This window comes from Cryptotermes secundus, unplaced genomic scaffold (assembly GCF_002891405.2).
Source record: "Cryptotermes secundus unplaced genomic scaffold, Csec_1.0 scaffold537, whole genome shotgun sequence".
Lineage (NCBI taxonomy): Eukaryota > Metazoa > Arthropoda > Insecta > Blattodea > Kalotermitidae > Cryptotermes > Cryptotermes secundus.
This window is the reverse complement of record NW_019740661.1, coordinates 1,431,998-1,453,742: the sequence shown is the minus strand read 5'-3', so window position 1 is coordinate 1,453,742 and position 21,745 is coordinate 1,431,998. Positions and strand designations below refer to the sequence as shown.

General features: G+C 40.8%; 1 protein-coding gene across 1 annotated transcript in view; it reads right to left on the bottom strand.

The window, feature by feature from the left end:
* The window catches only part of LOC111872519 (DNA-binding protein D-ETS-4), an 85,295-nt gene extending 72,184 nt beyond the window's left edge, over positions 1–13,111 (bottom strand). Inside the window, exon 1 of the mRNA XM_023866520.2 lies at positions 12,945–13,111. Coding sequence (XP_023722288.1) covers positions 12,945–12,986 — 42 coding nt within the window. The 5' untranslated portion in view covers positions 12,987–13,111. The remainder of the gene's footprint in view (positions 1–12,944) is intronic.
* Positions 13,112–21,745: the final 8,634 nt, after the last annotated feature.

Below are 21,745 nucleotides of genomic sequence, written 5' to 3'. Positions count from 1 at the left end.
TCTGTGTGAACTGTATGATTTGCCTCCAGTTTTCATCCGGTGTTCAGCCCTAATGAATCATCCAGATTTTTGTTCGAAATACGGAAAATGAAAGCAGTCGAATAGAGGCCATCGAATAAAGGAAACCGAGAGAAATTATTCGAATAACGGCAAGCCAACAGGTGAAGCTATAATCGCTTCTGCGCTTAAATAAGCATCACGCCTTACAGACAAATGCGGAAGTAAGAAGTTTCACAGCCGAAGTTCGGTGAAAGATAAAGTTGTCCCTGTGCTTGATTAATTAAGCACCAAGTCATGAATATATGTGGGAGAGTAAAGGTACAGCTCAAACACACGTGGCGAGGGCGATAGGTTGAGTTGAGTGGTCAGCTTCACGCCTCGGCCACTTCACCCCAAGAGAAAACGCTTCCGTTGGACACTGAATAAAAGGTTGGGCGAGACCCAGAGCCAGTATGGACGCTGTGGAAAAGCATAAAATTTCTTGCCCTGCTGGGATTCAAACCCTGACCGTCCACCCAATAGCTCGTCGTTATACCGACTGAGCTATTCCGTATGCACGCCAGAGATTCAAAGCACCTGACTTATTATAATCAAAATCCAATCTTCCAGAAATTCGTCACTAAATTATCTGAGCTATTGCGACTTGCCGTTCTTACTGTATTTTGTTTGCCTTTGGCAGCAAGGATAATCCCGATATAATCAGTATTCCGTTGGACTCGTGTTGTCTTGGACAAAACCGATGCGAACTAAAAATAGAAAGTGGTTTGAGGGGGGGACTTATTGTGTACCGTAATGCCTGTAGTCTACGTGAGTGTGCAGGCAAAATCACGTAGGAGGGGCATGCGTGGCCGGCTTCATACACCTACATTATACGTATATCATACATTATAAACATAAACCTACGTTCATCGACACATATGCCTACCATGTTTATGTAACAAGTTAGTTCATATACTCACTTGTACCGACAATTATATTAGTGAAAAAAATTTTTTTTTTTAAATACAAGAGACTAAGAAGCTTTAACAGGTCGTGGAAACCATAGGGTTGTGAGAAGTTGAGGCTCCCACATTTTCTAGACATTCGGCTCACAGATGGAGGTGAGGTCGTCGGCCTTACGCGCTGGCCGTCCTTTACCCCCAGGAAGATTCCTGGTACTCATTTCTAATAGAGGCTGAGTCGACCCCAGGACCATAGTGCGGCTGGAAGGATTAGGTCAATTGAAAAATCCAATGCCCTCATCAGGATTCGAACCCGCGATCTTCATGCTTGTAGCATAGTGTCTCAACCAACTACGGTACCGCGTACCCCCCTTTTAAAATATAGGACTTCATTACAATGTATCCATACACCGACAGCCCAGCGGACTGTATCCATTGCCAAACGCAGGCTTCAACAATAACTTGAGTGCCTTAGTCTCAGCAAGGCTAATGAAGTGAATTAGAAGACAAGCCATAACGCTAAACTTCAAATTATCAGCTTCTTTAGCTACGGGCTGCAACACTAGGGTTTCGATCATAGAAGCATTACTACTGGGCCGGGGAAAGAGAGGCACTCAACAACTCAACAGACAAAACAAGAATGTCTTTAAATTAAGATTAAAATACCACCAACACAATAACTCGTACTAAACTTCTAACGTATTATAACATGTCGAAAATATTTCTACCTGCTTAGTAGGTCACGATGCTACTGTGTTACGGTACACCGCGTGTTAGAATATTTCAATATTGCAAATTATACTGTCATGTGTATTAGTGACTATGCGAGTAGACGGGGTTTGGATTGGATTTATTAACACCTTGTACAATCAACTCACACTTTCAAGCAATACCACACTATCGTTGATTTATACAATTTACAGTTCACCGTTACACACGTACTAGGATTCTAAATCTTCATTAGTCGTATCCTGGTAACAGAATTAGAAGTCTCACTGTGACTAAATCTTCTAATCACACACTAAGTTTCCACAAGCTGACTTCGAATTCTTCTTTAACTACTAACTTCCCATGGCTATCTCCTACCCACAACTGAACTTAATTATCATTCTCGTACTCCATTGTACTCCTTGTGCGCCGTTGTATTCCCATTCTCCGGACTCTCTTTCTCCCACAACAATTCTCTTACAACTTCTGAACTCCCAATTTCAAATCTCTAATCCCCCAAGTCCAAGTCCATGTCACATTGCGACTGACGGTCGGTCGGTCGGTCGGTCGGTCGGTCAGTCGGTCGGTCGGTCAGTCAGTCAGTCAGTCAGTCAGTCAGTCAGTCAGTCAGTCAGTCAGTCAGTCAGTCAGTCAGTCAGTCTTGGTGTCGAGGCCCGGCTGGGGCTCATGACCAGATATTTATTAGTGTTTGGCATTTACGGTCTTGTTTCTGTGGGGCGCCCTCTCTGACGAGGGGACGGGTCTGCTTTTTGCATATGCTGCTGGCCCATGCCAGTGCAGTCTTTCTCGGGTCTGGGTCCCTTGGGACTCGAGACCATATTTTACTGTCTCAGATTTGAGACTTCCCTTTTCGTAGCCTCTTACGACTCGCAGGGTCACGGTGGAGGTATTCGACCCCGCCTCCACACGGACAACTCTAATCCCTCTTGCTACAGGTTCTCGTTATACAACCTCGGGTCGGACTCCATGGGAAACACAATCTTCTCTATTGTTGGTCGCGTGTATTGCGCGTTGCACGGCAACGGTCGCCGCGCAAACCACAGGAAACACCGCTCCTGTATTTCTGGCCGCGTGTGTTGTGGACGTTGCCTTGCAATGGGTATATGCTTCATAAAACAACATAAAATTCATAATGCAGTAATATAACATTAAATAATCATTCTTTTCATCATCATCATTATTATATTAACTACATATTTTTCACAGTATGAAATTGTTGTATCTAGTTCGCAGCGTGTGTATATATTATGCTTACGTTAGATCTGTGCTTGAAAGCGCCTATGTCGTCTGTCATTCTCTTACGTCTACTCATTTCAACATGCTGGAACGCATCCAGGAAAAATTTTGCAGCCCTCCATTTTAATCGTTTCTGTAAGTCCATCACAGTTTTGCGCATGCACTATTCCTCATTCAAGTTTACCTTGGCTCTATTTTCTGCCTTTCTGTTTCGGAAACTCTCGATCGAGTTCCTGCTCGGTATATCAGAGAGCTTTTCTATGTCCCACGCCTGCTCTTCTGACGAAATTTATCTTTCTGCTGAATACGCTACAGTTGCTAATATTGCTTACAGTGACGCTAACGCATTTGAAACCAGAACTGTGTGTTTGCCTATTTTCTCATGCTTACTTTACAGGCTGGCCCCTGGGCTGTTGATTAGGCAAGTAAATATATAATTCAAGTACAATAAACTCCGTGGATTTAGTCCGTAAGCGAACTATACCGACCGAGCGACCGCCGCTTGTCAGCGAAGTTAGTGCCAACTTTAGCGGATAGACAGTGTCGCGCTGTCAGCCTAACGAATCTCCAAGGCCCTTAATTTCGGCTTTCTAGATCTGAGCCGCTACTTTTCCGTTCAAGTAACTCCTCAATTATCCTCAAGAGGCTGAGTGGACCCCGTTCCTGACCCAATACTTCTTAAGAAAAATGGTAGCGCCAGGAATCAAACCCGGAACCTCTGGATCTCTAGCCAGGAACTCTGACCACTAGACCACAGAGTTCAACCGAATTAAAATATTATTATATTTTTCTTTAAGTAGCGTACAATATTTTAGTCTTTCCNTTATTTGTTTGTTTACTTTTACTTTTATTCATTATTATTTCTTCCAATTACTTACCTGTAATTTGTATTTGACTATTAATAAGTTTGTCTATAATGTAATTCATTCATCTGCACTGTGCTGTGTCTGTAATTGGCCTTGCGGCTGTTGACCCGGCACATTAATAATAAATAATTGAACTGAACTGAATTATTATTATTATTATTATTAACAACTTACGACTATATTCAGATAAAATTGTGATTTAGGTTTTTTCTTGCTTGTTTACTTTTGCCCGAAATGTTTTTTTTTTTTTTTGTATTCTTGTTTTGTATCTGTTCTGCCTCTGTAATTGTTCCCTGGCTGTTCTTGGCCAGGACACTGGCTATCCTGACAGAAGTCTTCTAGTTTTATTCAGTTCCTTCAGACAAATACAAGGATAGTACCACAATGAAACCTCGACCATTTCCTTCCAAATTCTTTCTAATTCATCAGACAAACCTACCATCCGACGACATGTAGTCTTGATACTGAAAACACCGTTATATATTCCACAAAAATAGACCACAATGATGATGATAATAATCATAATTTTAATATATGTTACTTTATTGCAATGTAATCTTGTGTGTTAAATTGTCTGCAATTTGTAAATACTGAAATATATTGCGTAATGACTCCCTCAGCAGATCTAAACATGTTGAGCAGGTTATGATGTACTAAAGGCTGTACTGTTAATACACATAGTGCAACTTTTATATGATACAGCTGTACGAAACCCCAGTTAGGCATATAACGTACTATATTTCTTTTCGTATTTGATTTGCAAAACGTGGCTCTTTTCGGCTATATTCTGGCAGTCTTATCAGCTGCAGAGTTTCTATGGCGTTGGGATGAATTAGGTTGAAGCTGTCGTGACTTACGTCACGGCGCCACTCCGCCATTCGCACGGAGGAACTCGGCGCCACCTACCGTGTGCAAGGAGCTAGATTGCTGACGTTGGATCGGTGACAATTTTCTACTGTGTAACGGGACTTTGTATTACCTGTTGGTCTCAGCTACCAGCTCTGGCATGTACTTTATTTACCAACGTTTCACAACTGCATATTGTGAGTAACGATAGGGTAAAGTATGGAAAATGGGCGCCATTAATCGCGATAACAATAAATAGAACGTTTCGAACACTATCGGCTAGATCATAAGTTCCCAGTGTGCATGTGTCTCTTGAGTATCATATCTGACCATAAAGGGGTGAAAGTCTCACAAGGAGAAACAGTAACCTTAGGAAATTTTCGTGACAGATGTCTCTCTCTTTTACTTTCTACTGTATCAGACTCAGGCATGCTGACACGTAAACGCAAATCAAGTAAGTACAGTTCATACTGACGTCAACAGAAAACTCTTCAGGCTAATACACACCTTATCCCCATTTCCTAGAAATAAGGCTCGTCAAGTACAATGGGTGCATTAAACGTACGACTCTTACGATACTGACTGTTAGAATTTTTCTTCTAAGGTCTTATCCTTTGATATAAAGTTTTTTTTATTGCTAGTGGGGTGGGACTAGGTCCCTTGTACTGCGGCCACTTCTGGCCTATTGTTCCAGCCCCAGATGATAGGTGAGGGTGATTGTGGAGCAATTGGTGGAATGAAGATTGGCAGGGGACACCGAAGTACTCGGAGAAAACCTGTCCCAGTGCCACTTTGTCCACCAAAAATCGCACTTGACCAGATCCGGGATCGAACCCGGGCCGCCGCGGTGGAAAGCCAGCGACTAACCGCTTGAGCTATGGCGCGGCCTGTCATAAAGCGTACATACACCTAAGTGTATATGCGTGTTAGGCCTCACCATCAAAGGGTGCTTAAAAATTTCGATCTTGTCCACAACCAAGACCATGAAGGGATTATCATTTGTCTCGTGCTAATGGCGATGTTCATGCCACTTTATGGTAACAGCTCAAGAACCTTCAGCGACCCGTGGTAGACGGTACACGACTTCCATTGTGCCTGTCACTGAATGTGGACTCCTGCAATTCACGGTATCACACTTGACTTCATGACATGAACGTAGCAGATCCAATTCTTGGCCCCTAATGGACTTACAGAAGGACAGTTGTGACTGGCTAGACATGTTGTATTGCAATACGCTGCAGAATAGTGACGGAAAGCAGTTAATTGTGGGAATGTATTTAAGACGGTAAGACGATCTGAGAGATATGGGGTCTTACGAAGGTGTGGACTGCATTCTACTGGCATAGATTAGGAGCCAATCACAGTCTTTTCATTTTGGGCCCATGAAATTACCACGTTTCTCTGTCGAGTAAGTAAAGTAAAAGTAAAGCTATCCCTGTAACAGGCCGCGGAGGCCAATAGGGTTGTGAGACGTTGAGGTTCCCACATTTTCTAGGCAATCGGGTCATAGATGGCGGTAAGGTTGTCAGCCGTACGCTCCGGCTGCCCTTTAAACCCCAAGAATATTTATGGTACTCATTTCTATTAGAGGCTGAGTTGACCCCAGGGCCATAGTGCGGCTGGAAGGATTAGGTAAATCGAAAAATTCCACCTCATTGAGATTCGATCCCGCCACATTAAAGTTAGGCCTACTTAGCATTGGAGAAATAGTCTACAAGAATATTAAACGCAGTCTGAAATGGCGGAATAATTTTTATCTGGGTAGCGATATATCATAGGACCTATTCGTATTTTATCAGAGCTGGAAAAAATTCGATTTTTAAACAAGCAGCACTTTCATAGTTCGTTTCCTCTAAACGATAACTTAGTTGGCATTATGTAAGATTTGAGGCGTTCACGGCGGTGACTCTGAAGGAAGCAGTCTTCTGGGATTTGGCACCGTGTATATGTGGTGTTAACCGACGTTTCGGAGGAACGTATCGCCTCCATCTTCAGGGTAGAAGAAAAAATATAAGAAATCTGCAAGCGAAGAGACCGTGAGAATCGGTAAAAGCAGACTGCTTTTACCACATATTCTCACCACATATACACGGTGCCAAATCCCAGACGACTGCTTTCTTCATAGTTTGCATTAACTTCACCCATTTTACATAGAGGTTTCACCAATTAAATTACTATTACATCATCATCGTCATCATTATCATCACCGTCGTCATCGTTCGCCTTGTGCGGTTAGACTGAGGCCTGTTTTATAAATCTGTGATTCCCAAGACGGTTCGATTCTCTCCACTCGCTTTGGCCATCTTCTCGGTCAGTAACGGCATGACATACGATTGCTTATCTTTCCGTTATACAGAGTGCGTCAGAAAGGATGGTTGGATTTCAAGAGACAGTTACGCCGTTACAAGTCGTTAGAATCCAGACAAACACAATCCACTTTAAACTTGTTCACAATGTCAGAGCTAGTTTCCGTAGGGCACATTTTAAATGTACACGTATACCTTGATCTCAGTCAGCGCACTACAAAATTCTGTATGTACATATACTCACAGATGAAAATATAGAAAGTTCTAATTCAATGGTCCAGGATCTTGCTTAAAAAAGTTAGTCAGTAAATTCTCTTCTTTTACAGAACTCTGAGGGTCATTGCAGTATTCACTGAAAAAGCCAATGGGCTCCATCCTGAGAGTATTTTAATATAACCGTAGCATTTTCGCTTAGGTCTCCGGTTTGATTCCCTGAGATTTTTCCGACAAATCTTGCCTGTGAACCTCCATATCCTCCCGAACAATGTAAAATGAATAGGACAAATTATAAGGCTTCTCATTACGTAATTTCCTTCATCCTCCTACTCGTATATCTTCAGAAAAAAATACACAATTTAAAATTTACAAACTGGAACAGCCTTCAAAGCGCCTTATTCTTGAAGGCGGGAGAGGAAAACAACCGTGAAATTGACGGGCATCCACTATTCTTTAATCGAATACTTCAACGGAGTAATCGCAGAAAAGCTTGTGAAAATTCTTTTATTCTGCTGGGAAGAAGATTGAAAGCTGTACGGCCCGGGTTGGATAATTGTAAAACACTCTCCATCCACTCCACGTTCAGTTCTGTTCAAATACTAGCAATCGTTACATGAAAACAAAGCACGCTTCGATGACGATAATGATAATTATGATAAGCGTACATATGCTGCAGCAAGAAAAAGCTGCAGCGCGACCTCACTTCCATGGTGGCGTGGTATGAACGCTGAATTTTGTAATTCTGTGATGATAATAATTATTTCCTTGACACTACAGCCCCAGTGGGCCTAGGCCTACCTCCATGAACTTCTCCGCTCACTTCGGTTTTCTAGATCTTACACATTCGGTAGGACTCCTTGGGCGGGTGATCAGCTCGTCGCAAGGCCTCTACCTGTACACAAACACAGAAAAACGCACACACACAAACTAAACATCCATGCCCTGAGTGGGATTCGAATCCACGATCCCGGTTTCCAAGAGAGCGAAGACAGTGCCTTAGACCGCTCGGCTACCGTGACGATAATAATAATTAGTTCATCTATTTCTCTTACAGATTGGGGACACGCGGCAGCGTACTTGGTTGAGGCACTATGCAACAAGCCGGAAGGTCGCGGGTTCAAATCCCGATGAGGTAAATTGATTCTTTCAATTGACCTAATACTTCCAGCCTCACTATGGCCCTGGGGTCGAGTAGAGGGTAAAGGGCGGCCGGCGCGTAAGGCTCACAAACTTGCTGTCATCTATGAGCCGATTGTCTAGAAAATGTGGGAACCTCCTCACAACTCTATGGGCCACCACGGCCTATTGCAGGGATACCTTTACTTTTTTTTTTAATTCGCTTAGTGGTGGGTGGAGTCCAGCTGGGTCCACTCGGCCCGGCGGCCACTGATTGACCTATTGTACCTTCCTAAGGTGATTATGATGATGGAGAATTTGGTGGAATGAAGATTGGCAGGGTAAATCGAAGTACTCGGAGAAAACCCGCCCCAGCGCCACTGTGTCCACCACAAATCCCACTTGAACAGACCCGGAATCGAACCCGGCCTGCCGCAGTGGGAAGCCAGCGACTAACCCCTTGAGCTATGGCGCGGCCATATCTTTTCTTACTTTTACTTTACTTATTTCTCTTGCAGATTAAGACCGGTAAGGCTCATATTTCATCGAATGGACTGCATATATCTTCTGTAAAATATCTCTGTGTCATATCTGGTAAAAGATTATATGAAGACTACTTGTAGGAATTATCGAATCCGAGGCCTTTAGAATATGTATTAGGGTTATTTGTTATTCAGAAATGAGAGCTAATATTAGACTAACCATACACAAAGGATTCACTAGGTCCATAAGGGCTTACGCATGGCCTGCCTGGGACTTTGCAGCATAAATTGGTTTACTGAAATTGCAGAGCCCGAAAAACAAGATTCTCAGGTTCAATGGCAATTTCCTAAGATGCACACCGGTATGCTATTTGCATATGGTTTTCAAACTACTGTTATGTTCGCGAATAAAAGATAAGTTGTCTCTGGAAACTGGTCATTATCACAATCTATTTCTCTAATAATAACACGTCAAGCATACCTGAACTCTGTCTTGTGTCTGTCAAAACGAGATCTATATTACTGCATGACTTTCCAGCAGAAGAAATCCAAGTGTAGGCGTATTTGTGTCTGCTGCGGTATTTCTACTGTGTATTCTTCATTATATTTTTGAAGCGGAAAATTTTACTGTCCTAAATCCATTATTATTACTAATTACAGTGACTATGGTTTCTAATTGTCGGTATGAAAATATCCATAGATAAATATTTGTACCTTAAAGCAGAACTTTCTTCGAAGAATTTGTGCCTACCAACAAAAGTACACTGCGTCACCCGCCACTGTAATAGTAGTAGTAGTAGTAGTAGTAGTAGTAGTCTGTGTGAGTAAATAAAAAAATTGCACTATAGCAACTTTCATTCTACGAGTATCAGGCGATTTGTCACGTGATGTTCAAAGCATTTAAAGTTATTACTTAAAACGTATAAAAGAAATGATTTGCAGTCTGAGGTCACTTGGGTCGCCAAATCCGTCTTATCAGCTGAGACCTCTGCCCCGCTTTATAACAGCTTAAAAAGTGTGAAGCTCTTACAGCTATTCAACTGCTACTGAAATTGGAAGATCAAGGTAATCTGTAACCTTCTATTTGTCCGATTACTGAAACGGGATAGAAACCACCGTAGCCGGATAAACAAGTGAAGTGCGTTTTACCAGGACCGTCGCTAAACAGAAGCAGGAAACTGCTGCGCCTCAATAGGAAACAATAAAATATGGACACAATTACTACTAGGTCACTGTCAGTTCACAGTTCATAGTATTCCCACAGAAACTGAACAGAAAACCTCCGTGGCCTGTAGTCCGCAAGCGAACTATACCGACTTAGCGACCGCCACTTGTCAGCGAAGTTAGTGTCAAATTTTGCGGGTAGAGGTTGTCACGTGGTCAGCGCAACGGATCCCCGCGGTCGTTAATCTCGGTTTTCTACACCGGAGACGCTATTTCCTTAAAATAGTTCCTCAATTATTCTCATAAGGCTGAGTGTACCCCGTTTCAGACCCACTACTTCTCAGAAAATCTGGTAGCGCCGGAAATCGAACCCGGACCTCTGGATCTGTAAACAGGAACTCTGACCACTAGACCACAGAGGCAGTCTCCCGTAGAAACTGGACTTACTTAAAATGTTCCAACGTGTAGCTGGTGCCAAAACAATAATAACATTCCCTTAAATGTATTCCGCCCTTTATAGGAATCAGATCTCTTCGGAGTTTCTCTGTTGAACCACATTTACTGCTACAAGGTTTCAATCGGCAAACTGACAGGATTTACTCATCGTGTAGGGTTTCTGACGAAACAGGAGATGCGGACACGCAGCAGTTAATTGTTTATCGCTAGGAACGTCTTTTCGTTTTGTACTGACGTTCTTGCATTAACCCAGAGGAACCGAAAATAATCACAAATTTCTGCAAGGGCAGTGGCTGAAATATGTGGATGTATATATCCACTCACCCATACGCCTTCATGGCATGGTGCTTAATTAGTTAAACAAATGGACAATTTTACCTTACCTTACAGTGGTCGAAATTCCTACAGGTAGGTCCAATTAACTATTTTCTATAAATATGTCAAACGATCTAAAACAACTTCAGCGATTATGTGGAAATTTCAAAGAATAATGAGTTCATTACATTATGCTGTAGGTATGAGGGGTACTCGGTAGCCTCCTCGGTAGCGTAGTTGAACGAATGAACGAATGAATGAATGAATGAATGAACGAATGAATGAATGAATGTATAAGGGGTGGGCCTTCTCGGCCCTTGCACCGCGACCTACAGTGGTCTATTGTGCTTCGGTAGCGTGGTTGGTTGGGATACTATGCTACAAGCAGGATGGTCGCGGATTCGAATCCCGATGAGGTGGATTTTTTCAATTTACCTAATCCTTCAAGCCGCCCTGGGGTCGACTCAGCTTCTAACAGAACTGAGTACCGGGAATCTTCCTGGGGGTAAAGGGAGCTCGGCGAGTAAGGCTGACAACCTTATCACCCATTTGTGAGCCGATTCTTTAGAAAATGTGGGAACCTCGAAGTCTCACAACCCTATGGGCCTTCACGGCCTGTTACAGGGATAGCTATTTACCTATACGAATTACGTGGGCGTATGATTATGGCATAATAACCAATTTATTCCTTCGTCTACGCAAAGAGAGTTCCAGCATTCTTCGAGGCTCGGTATTTTGTAGACAGCCAAAGCTCTAACTGAGGCCTAGTACGCAAGCTTACCGATCCTGTGATTTGCAATTTGCCAGAAAAACCGCGGTCACTTCAAACCCATATCAAAATACGTAAAGAAGTGGTTTATAAAATGTGGTGCGAGCCCGTGGAGGGAGGAGTGAAGTTCCGGGAAGAAAATATGTAGTGAAACTTAATTACTTTTAATACTCAAAACGTCACAAAATTTGTAAATCTTGATAAATATTGATCACAAACTATTATGTGTTGATTTAAAAAAAAAAAAAGAAAGAAAGAAAAGTGTTCTCTGTACAAGCAAAGTTGAGAGTAAGGTAAGGTAAAGTTGTTCCTGTGCTTAAATAAGTAAACACTACGACATGAAGGAGTATGAGGGCATGGATGTACAGATCCACATTTTCTTGATCTCAGCACTAGCTGGATGTGAGTGGTCAGATTCAGGCTCCGGCCTCTTTATCGCCGGTACCTATTGGATAAGTGGTTGGGTGGACCCCAGAGTCGGTCTGGACGACGTGCAGAAGAGAAAATTCTTGATCCTACCTGGACTCGAACTCCGAACCTTCGATCGTCCAGCCCGTAAAATCTTGGCTAAACTAAATTGGGGCAATTATAAAGTTTCGAAACCACTGACTTAACGATGTTACAAGAACTGCGGTTTCACAATGAGTACGTAATATGGAATGGTGAACAAATTTGGTGTCGAGGATTTGACACGGGGGTGGCACAGCTTTGTGAGTTGGGCTTCCTCGCACACAGCACCAAGCGATTTGCAGCTCAGCATGCAGGAGAGACAGATGAGACAGGTGAGACAGCTAACAAATGTCACAATACGTGTACAATATTTTGACACATTTAAATGACAAGTAGTATGTGGAATAACACCTTTTCACCTAAACCCCTGGCAATACTGCATAGTGCGCTACACATCATACAATTTTGTCTTAATTTACTGCACTGACAACCGACATTTTTAACAGCCCGTTACTAGGCTATGATTCTGCGAACTCTGGAAGAGCACAATGGTGCTCAACAGAGGTAAAATTCAACATGGCGTCAGTTGCTTACAGTGACCTTCTTACTGAAGCACGTAGCTACAAACCATGCAGCTACTTAATCATGTAACACAACAATTTGTCTCAACATCTGAACACAAAACAGCTAAAACACGCAGAGTTTTCAGAGCCCACTTTTAAATGCCCAGCCTGTTAACGTTTAAAATCTATGTTTTCTACGTGTTCAAATTCCGTTAGGCCTACTTCTATGTTCAATAATTATCCGTAGGAATTTAATGACAGAATTCATAAAACTTTCTTTTGTGAAGAAATTGGTACTCTTTGAACATGTAAAACTACTAAAATACCTGAAACTAAATCGATGGCTACGACTTTGATCATTGACGGAATATTCAATTCCTTCTAGAAAATGTAACATCTTCTCCAAGGACCAATTTTGATGATGAACGTCTGACAATTCAGGTTATGTGTTACAGGAATCTAACAAACAAATCATAAAGTAGTACTCACCGTGTCTCTCTCGAAGCTTCTTACGTACACCATGGAAGACATTGTTGTGATGGGCGCACGTTTTCACAGACACATTCAGAATCAGACCACTATGGCGCTGCTTCCTTCTTCTCTCGTAACTTTCTAGCAACTACCAGCTTCAGAGCTTCAGAGCTTTCATGCTCAGAGCAGTGCCACGACCTGGATACAGGCTACCTCTCAGTGTTGCCACATAAACAGAAGCAAAAAAAAAATCCAGTTTGAGCAATAAACGAGAGCCTCGTTACGGTTGTCTACTTATATCACGAATCAGCTATATTTCAGTTCTTTTCGCCGTTCCAACATATCGCAACATCATTTACCTGTCTTGCCATTGGGGTAGCCTATGACCACAGGGTTTCCATAAGAATGCTGTGCACGCCTCTTAATCCTCACAAATATGCTCCTTGCACAAGCCACCTGAATCTCCTCCAGAATCAGGTTGTAAAAGCAGTATAGATGGCGTACCAGTATATTCCTTCATCTTAAGAAAGACTGAGTAGGCGCTGTGTTTGTCTTCAGCATTTCTGATTCAGAATGGCCTGAAACAAGGAGATGCTTTAAAACAATTGCTTTTTAGTTTTTTTTTTGGAACAAGGCATTAGGAACGTGCAAGAAAATCATGAGGAACTGGACTTAAATGGGACACGACAATCTCTACTCTAAGCTGATGATTACATTCAGCTCGGAATACTTTGTCTTCCCATACGTTGTTTAAAAACGTGAAATTGTTACTTTGCCTACTGTCTTACAAGAGTTCAGAACTTGCCCTTTCACATTAAAGGAGAGGTGTCTGACAACAAAGTTCTGCTGAATTTTTTTCTCTCTCTCTCCTGAGAGAGAGAGAGAGCAAGTGATATGGAAGTTGAAGTATTTCCATAATGAGGAGCTTAATAAATTTTGTGAATAAGTCAAAGATGAGACTGAGCGTGTAGCAAGTAAGGGAGACGTGAGAATGCATACTTAGAAGATCAACGTGCAGGCGGTAAAATAGATCTTCAAACAAACTAGGGGGTGATTATGTATACTGATTTAATTGGCTTCGGATAGGAACCGGTGGTGGGTTCTTGTGGATTCGTTACTGAACCTTTGGGTTCCAGAAAACAAGGAGAAATTTCTCAGTTTCTGTGGTACTAAAATGGTTTGTTACATATACTTTTGTTACGTATACAAAAACAGGCAGATCTTTTAGGTCTTCTAAATTCTTGTGTCAAATATATCCACCAATATTGAATGAATCGAAAATGAAATCTGTACTCAAAAACAAACTCCGTGGTCTGTAGTCCGCAAGCGAACTATACGGACCGAGCGACCGTCGCTTATCGGCGAAGTTAGTGCAAACTTTAGCCGATAGAGGGTGTCACGTGGTCAGCGCAACGGATCCACACCGTCGTTAATCTTGGTTTTCTAGACCGGAGCCGCTATTTCATAGAAATAGCTCCTCAATTATCCTCACGAGGCTGAGTGGACCCCGTTCTAGACCCACTACTTCTCAGAAAATCTGGTAGAGCCGAGAATCGAACCCGGGGCCTCTGGATCTGTAGTCAGGAACTCTGACCACTAGATCAGAGAGGCGGTCGAAATCTGGACTCATTTAAACTAATTTTACATCCATGAAGAAACTGCATACTAATTCCATCTAAAATGCAGCTACTCGTGATTTACGCTTGTATTCCTCTTCAAGAAGCATCACTTTCTAAAGTTCGGTAGTGGTCAGCCAGAATTCTTGGCTCCTCTTGCCCTGATAGTGCTTCTGCATCACGGATATTTCTTCGCGAATGCCTACCCCATGCTCATCACCAAGAGCGCCCCAATTAATCAGGAAGAAGTTCAGATGTGAGTCCAAAAAATGAATTTAATGACACTTTACATATGAAATTATGTGCATTGGAGGATTCTTCAGCAAGTGACCTGATCTTTTGTCTTGAATTTTCCAAGAAAATTCTTGGTCACTGCTTTAAATGTTCTTCAATATAAACGTAGTTCTTCAACTTTCATAAAGTTTAATATCAGATGGTTCTCATTATTTCTCCAAATATCGAGCCCACGAATATAATTTCTTTGATTTTACCTCGCTTACGCATGGAATTTCTGTTTTATATAGAGAAATCAACTGTCATTTTGATCCACAGCCTTCAAAACTCTTTTCCTGAAACCAAGTTGTATGTTGTATTTTAGCGTCCTGTTGCACTGATTTTCATCCATGATATGTATACAGTTGCCGTCTTGTAGTGCACTCAATTTCACCTGTTACTTCACGACATGTTTCGGCAACATAGTGCCATCATCAGGTGCCCTAATTACGCTAATCTATTTCATTGCTTGCCTTTATAANGGGGGGGAAGTGTCATAATTAAAACTTGCGTGTGGTTCTTCCACCATGGGGGTCGTTTTTCTTATATTCTGTGTAAACCGTGTCTTGTGATGTGTGTTTCCTTCTTTGCTGAGCAACGAACATTCTTCAGTGGGGAATTATAATGCTAATAGGCATACGGCTTTTGGTAAAATGGGCGCGGAAACGGGCAATAATTTATTTACAATTTCCGCTAATTGTTTATATAGTTATAGGTATGTGAAAGAGAACAGTCGTTATATGTAAAGGTATTCCTGTAACAGGCCATAGAGGCCCATAGGATTGTGAAATGTTGAGGCTCCCACATTTTCTAGACAATTGGCTCACAGATGACTGTGAGGTTGTCAGCCTTACGCGCCGTCCACCCTTTACCCCCAGGAATATTCCTGGTACTCATTTCTGTTAGAGGCTGAGTCGAATCCAGGGCCATAGTACGGCTGGAAGGATTAGGTCAATTGAAAAAATCCATCTCATCGGGTTTCGATCTCGCCATCTTCCGGCTTGTAACATAGTTCCTCAACCAACTACGCTACCGCGTGCCCCCTAACGCCTTATATAGTAAGACATATTTTCGGGTGTTGTAGTCAGGATTTTGGTGCATCCGGTACGTATATTAGAAGCATGTACGAACGTTACACAGTCAACTAATGACTGCCCTTGGCCAGTGCCGCGAGCCTGCTTGACGACAGAGTGCTGTCAATATGGAGAGGAAGGAAACACTGTAAAGCCAGAAAATTCCTTTGCTGCTGTACTCGTCGTAGAGCAGTTCTCCTTTCGGCGACGAACAATTGTACGATCAATGCTTTGTTATTTCTATGCACATTAATAAAAGTTGGGTAAAGTGATGTTGCTATGTAGCGTGTGGGTGTCACAGTCTATTTTGAAAGTGAGTTGTGCAATAAGGGTGAAAGCTGGCCACTCAGAGCGGCATACTGACCCTTACTGCGACACTAGAAGGTCGCCCGGTGCCACGCCCTCTATGCTCAGGGCCGCGACAGAGTAGTAGGATTTTACTGTATAAGAGGCCCTGGCCTTGGTGTAACGGCCTCTTCTGTCTGCCTATTTCCTTCTGTTTCTTTGATTTAATGGCTAGCACATCGGCCTCTCACTAGCTATCGGTTTCGAAATATAACAAATGATCTCCCTCCTTACGACCAAAAGTGTATCACTACAACAAAAATAACAATAAGCCATGAAGCGGCAAACTACGGACTGGAGAGAGGTGATATAGTTCCGGGTGGAACTTTCATGTTCACCTCTTAGTTCAGAATGGCTGCTATCCAGCGGGTTACAGGAATCTTCTCTGAAGGTAAATATGACTTGAGCGGGAAGATGACCGTGCATACCACCTGCTGCAGTGTTAATTATGTCCTCTATATTTCTTCATGGCATTGTAGTAGGCAATTTTAATAATAATAATTCAAACTCCGTGGCCTGTAATCAGCAAGCGAAATATACCGACCGAGCGATCGCCGCTTGCCGNAGAGTATAGAAAAAAGAAACAAAACACACACAAACAAAATACAAAGCAAGGAAATTTATAACACTTGAATAGTAATGTAGTAATAATATTATTATTCCATTAACACAAATCAAAGATAATAATAGTAATAATAAATGGTTAATAGTACTAAATTCTGCGCACTCAGTATTATTACTTAATTCTGAACAAGAGTACACAATTTAAACACCATTTTGAAACAATGCCTTACCGTTCTTGGAATCAGCAGCGCAGAATCTCATCGTGCCCACAGTGGCAGCAAAGGCAGGAAATCTGATTTTAAGACACGTATAAAAGAATAATTTTCATAGCCGACGAATTACACACCTAACAGACAGAAGTAGCTTACACGGACGTCTACGGAAAACGAATCCATGTCTCCATCTCAGATTTTCTACTTTTCTGGGCAATATGTTACTGCTTTATTTCTGATATGAATTCGCCATAAAAATGTCTTAGAACTTGAGAGACTTGACGATCACAAAACGTTTCGAATTGCGGCCCCGATATTTCCTGGCCCAATGACCTGTCCCTGTCGTTTCCAAACATCAATACTTTTCATAGGACCAAAAAAGGGATACTGGAAAGCTATACAGGATAATAGAATTAGTTCATTTGTTTCTGGCGTCATGCGTTGTGGAGTTTGTAAGGTTAAATGTGAGAAGTATTTTAAAATATATTTGGAATATTTAAAACATATTGCGTATTTTGTTTTCTCATCTACTCTACTACTTTAATAATATAAAAATGAAACGAGTAAAACACGACTAGAGCAGAAAAAAGATCGCACCCGACAAAAAGGATGAAGACACTCCACCTAGATCAGCGGTGCAAATAATTGTGATAGTGAAGTTGCGAATAATTGTACTTGCGAGTATGAAAGAGATTTCTCTATAAATGTCTTAGCCAAATCCGAGACCCGCGTGAATTTACTTGTCGCGTTACATAGGCAACACACGACGATATAGTATAGTGTAGTATAGTATAGTATAGTATAGTATAGTATAGTATAGTATAGTATAGCATAGTATAGTACAGTATAGTGTAGTATAGTATAGTATAGCATAGTATAGTAGTATACACAGTAGTATAGCAGTATACTGTAGTAAATTGAATAAGATTAGGAAATTACTGAAACTCAAAGAAACTCTGTTATTTGAAGAAAAAGAACATTAAATGTATATGTAGTTTTCCCATTTTTTGTACAAACCCTTTAACATTTAATATTCTTTTTCTATAAATAACAGAGTTTGAGTTTCAGTAATTTCATAATCTTGTTCAACTCACTACAGTATACTACTAACTATACTGATTTTTTTAAAAGATTACAAATTCTCAGAACCTTCGAAAAAATGATAATAACACTTTTATTCCAAATAAATTTTGAAATATAAAATACGCGATTCATTTAAACATCCCACAATTTAAATTACACTATTTTATAAGAGATATTTGAATTTATTGAGAATTTCTTATATTCTAAAAACCAGAAATCGACACATATACAACTACTTAGATAGCGAACATCACTGGAATTCGGTCTCACCATTCCTCTGCTTCTGTTCATCGAATTCTGCTCTACATAAGGATGTATAAATTTACGTTCCGTTTCAGTTATTCGTAATTGCCCACTATCGGACACACCTACTCAGAAATAGTTGTGCCAGTGGACAAACCAGGTTGCATCATCGCCACCTAGTGAGTATGCCATTACGCCTCTTTAAAAAGTTACCGGATCCAATTTTCAAAATACTTCGGCATTCACATGCCACTGAGAAATTCTAACATAATGGGTAAATTCATTTCTAACTACATGGCTGTGGGTGCGTGTGGCTGTTGTAAATGCGCTGGGTGGATACAATGCTATGAAATTGTGTACATTAATATAGTGCACTTCTCCGTAGCAGGCATCTGGGCCCATCACTCTTCCTAACAGATAGCAATGTCCATTGGGTGCAGCGAATTTAATATAAAATACATTCTTTATTNCCACCTCACTCTATACGAACTCTTCCCCCCCCCCACCACCATCTTGGCACTACAGCCCCAGTGCGCCTAGGCCTACTTCCATGAACTTCTCCGTTCTCTTCGGTTTTTCTAGATCTTACACATTCGGTAGGACTCCTTGGGCAGGTGATCAGCTCGTCGCAAGGCACAAACACAGAAAAACGCACACACACAAACTAAACATCCATGCCCTGAGTGTGATTCGAACCCACGATCCTGGTTTCCAAGCGAGCGAAGACAGTACATGCCTTAGACCGCTCGGCTACCGTGACCGGCATATGAACTCTTAACTATTATAATCTACTGTAATCTAATGTAAACAATTGTAAGTATTGTAACTTCTTTCTCTTATTGTAATCAGCCAATGTACAGTAACTGACTTTTCCTATATCATGTAACAACGATCTATAGAGACGAAATAAATAAATATTGCTTTCATTGGGAAGACCTTATTCCTAATTTGCTTAGAAATAATAGTTATCTAACATGTTTACCTTCAGTTTGCGGTCCAGATCCATTCTCACTTCTCTTAAACATTTTTCTTGGCAAAGGTAAATGTCAAGGTCAAGGTCAGCAAGCCTACCAATCTTCTTCCTGAGAATGCAACAAGTGCTTCCTTCTTTGTCAACAATTTCAGATGACATGAGTTCTTTCTTAATGTCCTCCTTTGAAAACCATTATTACTTTCATTTATTCAGAAATTGTGAAGCTGGGTTACATACTCACACTGAGATCTATTCTTCTGCTTGGCCATTACTCTCTGATTAAAACAAAAATAAGTACAACCAGTCACATGAAATACCGCCCCCCTCCATCTCTTTTCTTATCCCAAAATTTGTCATTTCTTTTTACAGTGCTAGCATTATTCCAGAATGGAGAGTATGCCCGCATCACTCTACGTTCATGACCCCATCAAAATTCTCTTTACGTTTCATGACAATTCAAAAATATATGATTGGAATACAGAGATGCTAAAAATGAGAAAAATTCTCCCTTACCAAAGGAGGATTAAAATGGTGCTAATGCTGTTATCCTCAAACTAGTATTTAAGATAGAGAATCTTACTGCTGTTGTTTCCATTTTTCTACAGAGAATACTACTCCTACTCCTGTGTCCCATTCCCACTTCTACTACTACAATGCCTACCACTATACTAATGATTACTACTACTACTACTACTACTACTATTACTACAAACACCACCACCACCACCACTATCACTGGGGGAGGGTCAATATAAATGGTACAATTACAATATTACAATATGTGGAAAACATATCATAATAAATTTAATTCTCCACTCAGCTCTTTAACTATTATTCTCTTTGGCCAGAAACACACTGATTTATGTATGTTCCAATGAAACATTCTAGTTCTTCATTAACTGTTCATACTTGGGGAATGTTAAATAAATTAATAACTACTATTCTGTACCTTTTTGTTCTCTTCCTTTCACCTGCAGTCCTGCAAAATATTCTGTCATTAATATCATATATTCTGCTGTAAGAGGGGTAAGTGAATGTAATTTTATTACTCGTACTTTGTATATATTTTATTTTCCCCTAGTACTGTCCAGATAAGTGAATACTTCTTCAAAAAAGCCGTTGTAATTCTGAGTTTAGCAGTGCCTTTGTTTCCACAAAAGTCTGTTATGACTAAGAACCCCACATAGGTTGTATTTCAGCATTAGTTGGTATGTTAGAACTGTAAGAATGCATGGCCATGCACAGAGTAGGATTACTTACATTTTTTATTTTCAGTATTAATGTGAATATTGCTTTGCTTCACTGTAAGAGTTTATACTGTACTGTAACATTACTTAATGCAACTGGGATTCTGGAAATTCAAGTGCCAGGCTACTTCAGTAATCACAATTTTGTTAATTATATTTCACAATTGCAATTTGTGACCGAACTTCACACAGATTCATCACTGACTTATTTTCCCGCCTTCTGGCTTTCTATACTCTTTGCCATGACTAAGTCCTGAACACTGTGGAATATATATATATATATATACTTTCCCTTTCTCTCTCTCTTGATACTAATGCCTTTGAATAAAAGATTATCCAAACCCATCATCATGTAATTTATTTTTAGTTATTAAACACACTTCTTTAGTTTTGTGTTGAAAGCTCATCTCTCTCATCAATCCATTAATGACAAAGCATACAAAAAGTCTGGCAAACCAGGGGTGCAGTACAAAAAATGGAAGTGTCAGGGTGGTTTGGCATGCAGCTCCAAGTTTAAAGAAGTTATATGATGCCATTCTCGTTGTTATTTGACAACATTTGTATACTTAAATGAAGATTCAAATCACAAAACACATTTGTGCTTCCACTTTAGTGGTTGGGTATTTATTAAGTGGGTACAATGGCTTCATTTTCACTTCAGTTTTAAAGTGCCAGGGCACCATCTGGGCACACAGAAAAACACCAACACACTGCCCTGGACCACCCTGACTTGACAACAGCCCTGCTGTACATCATAAAATGTGAACAGTTTTGTGGTTTCTTTTTCTAAGTATAGACTGTTTTTGCGCCATTATCTAGTAAGTTGAGTTGATCTGAACTTTATCACAAAACCCTAGCCTGTTACTTTGATAGATGTCATGTATAAGATGAAAAGAGCTCAATTCTATTATAGTCAATAAAGCAACTTTGTGACATAACCTAAATAATTCGGAGATGTTGACATATCTCTCCATAACCTTGTTCGTCATCATCAAAATATGAGTTTTAGTCCTGGTTAGTGGTCAGAATAAGAATAGGCCAGTCCATTCTAAGCGTATTGCATTATTAAACACTGTGGCATCCTGAGAAAGCATTGCTGAAGAAACAAAGAATGATGAAATTAAACCACATAAAATGAAGAACTTGTACAATGTATTTGTAACAGTTCATATGAAAAAATATAAAACTCC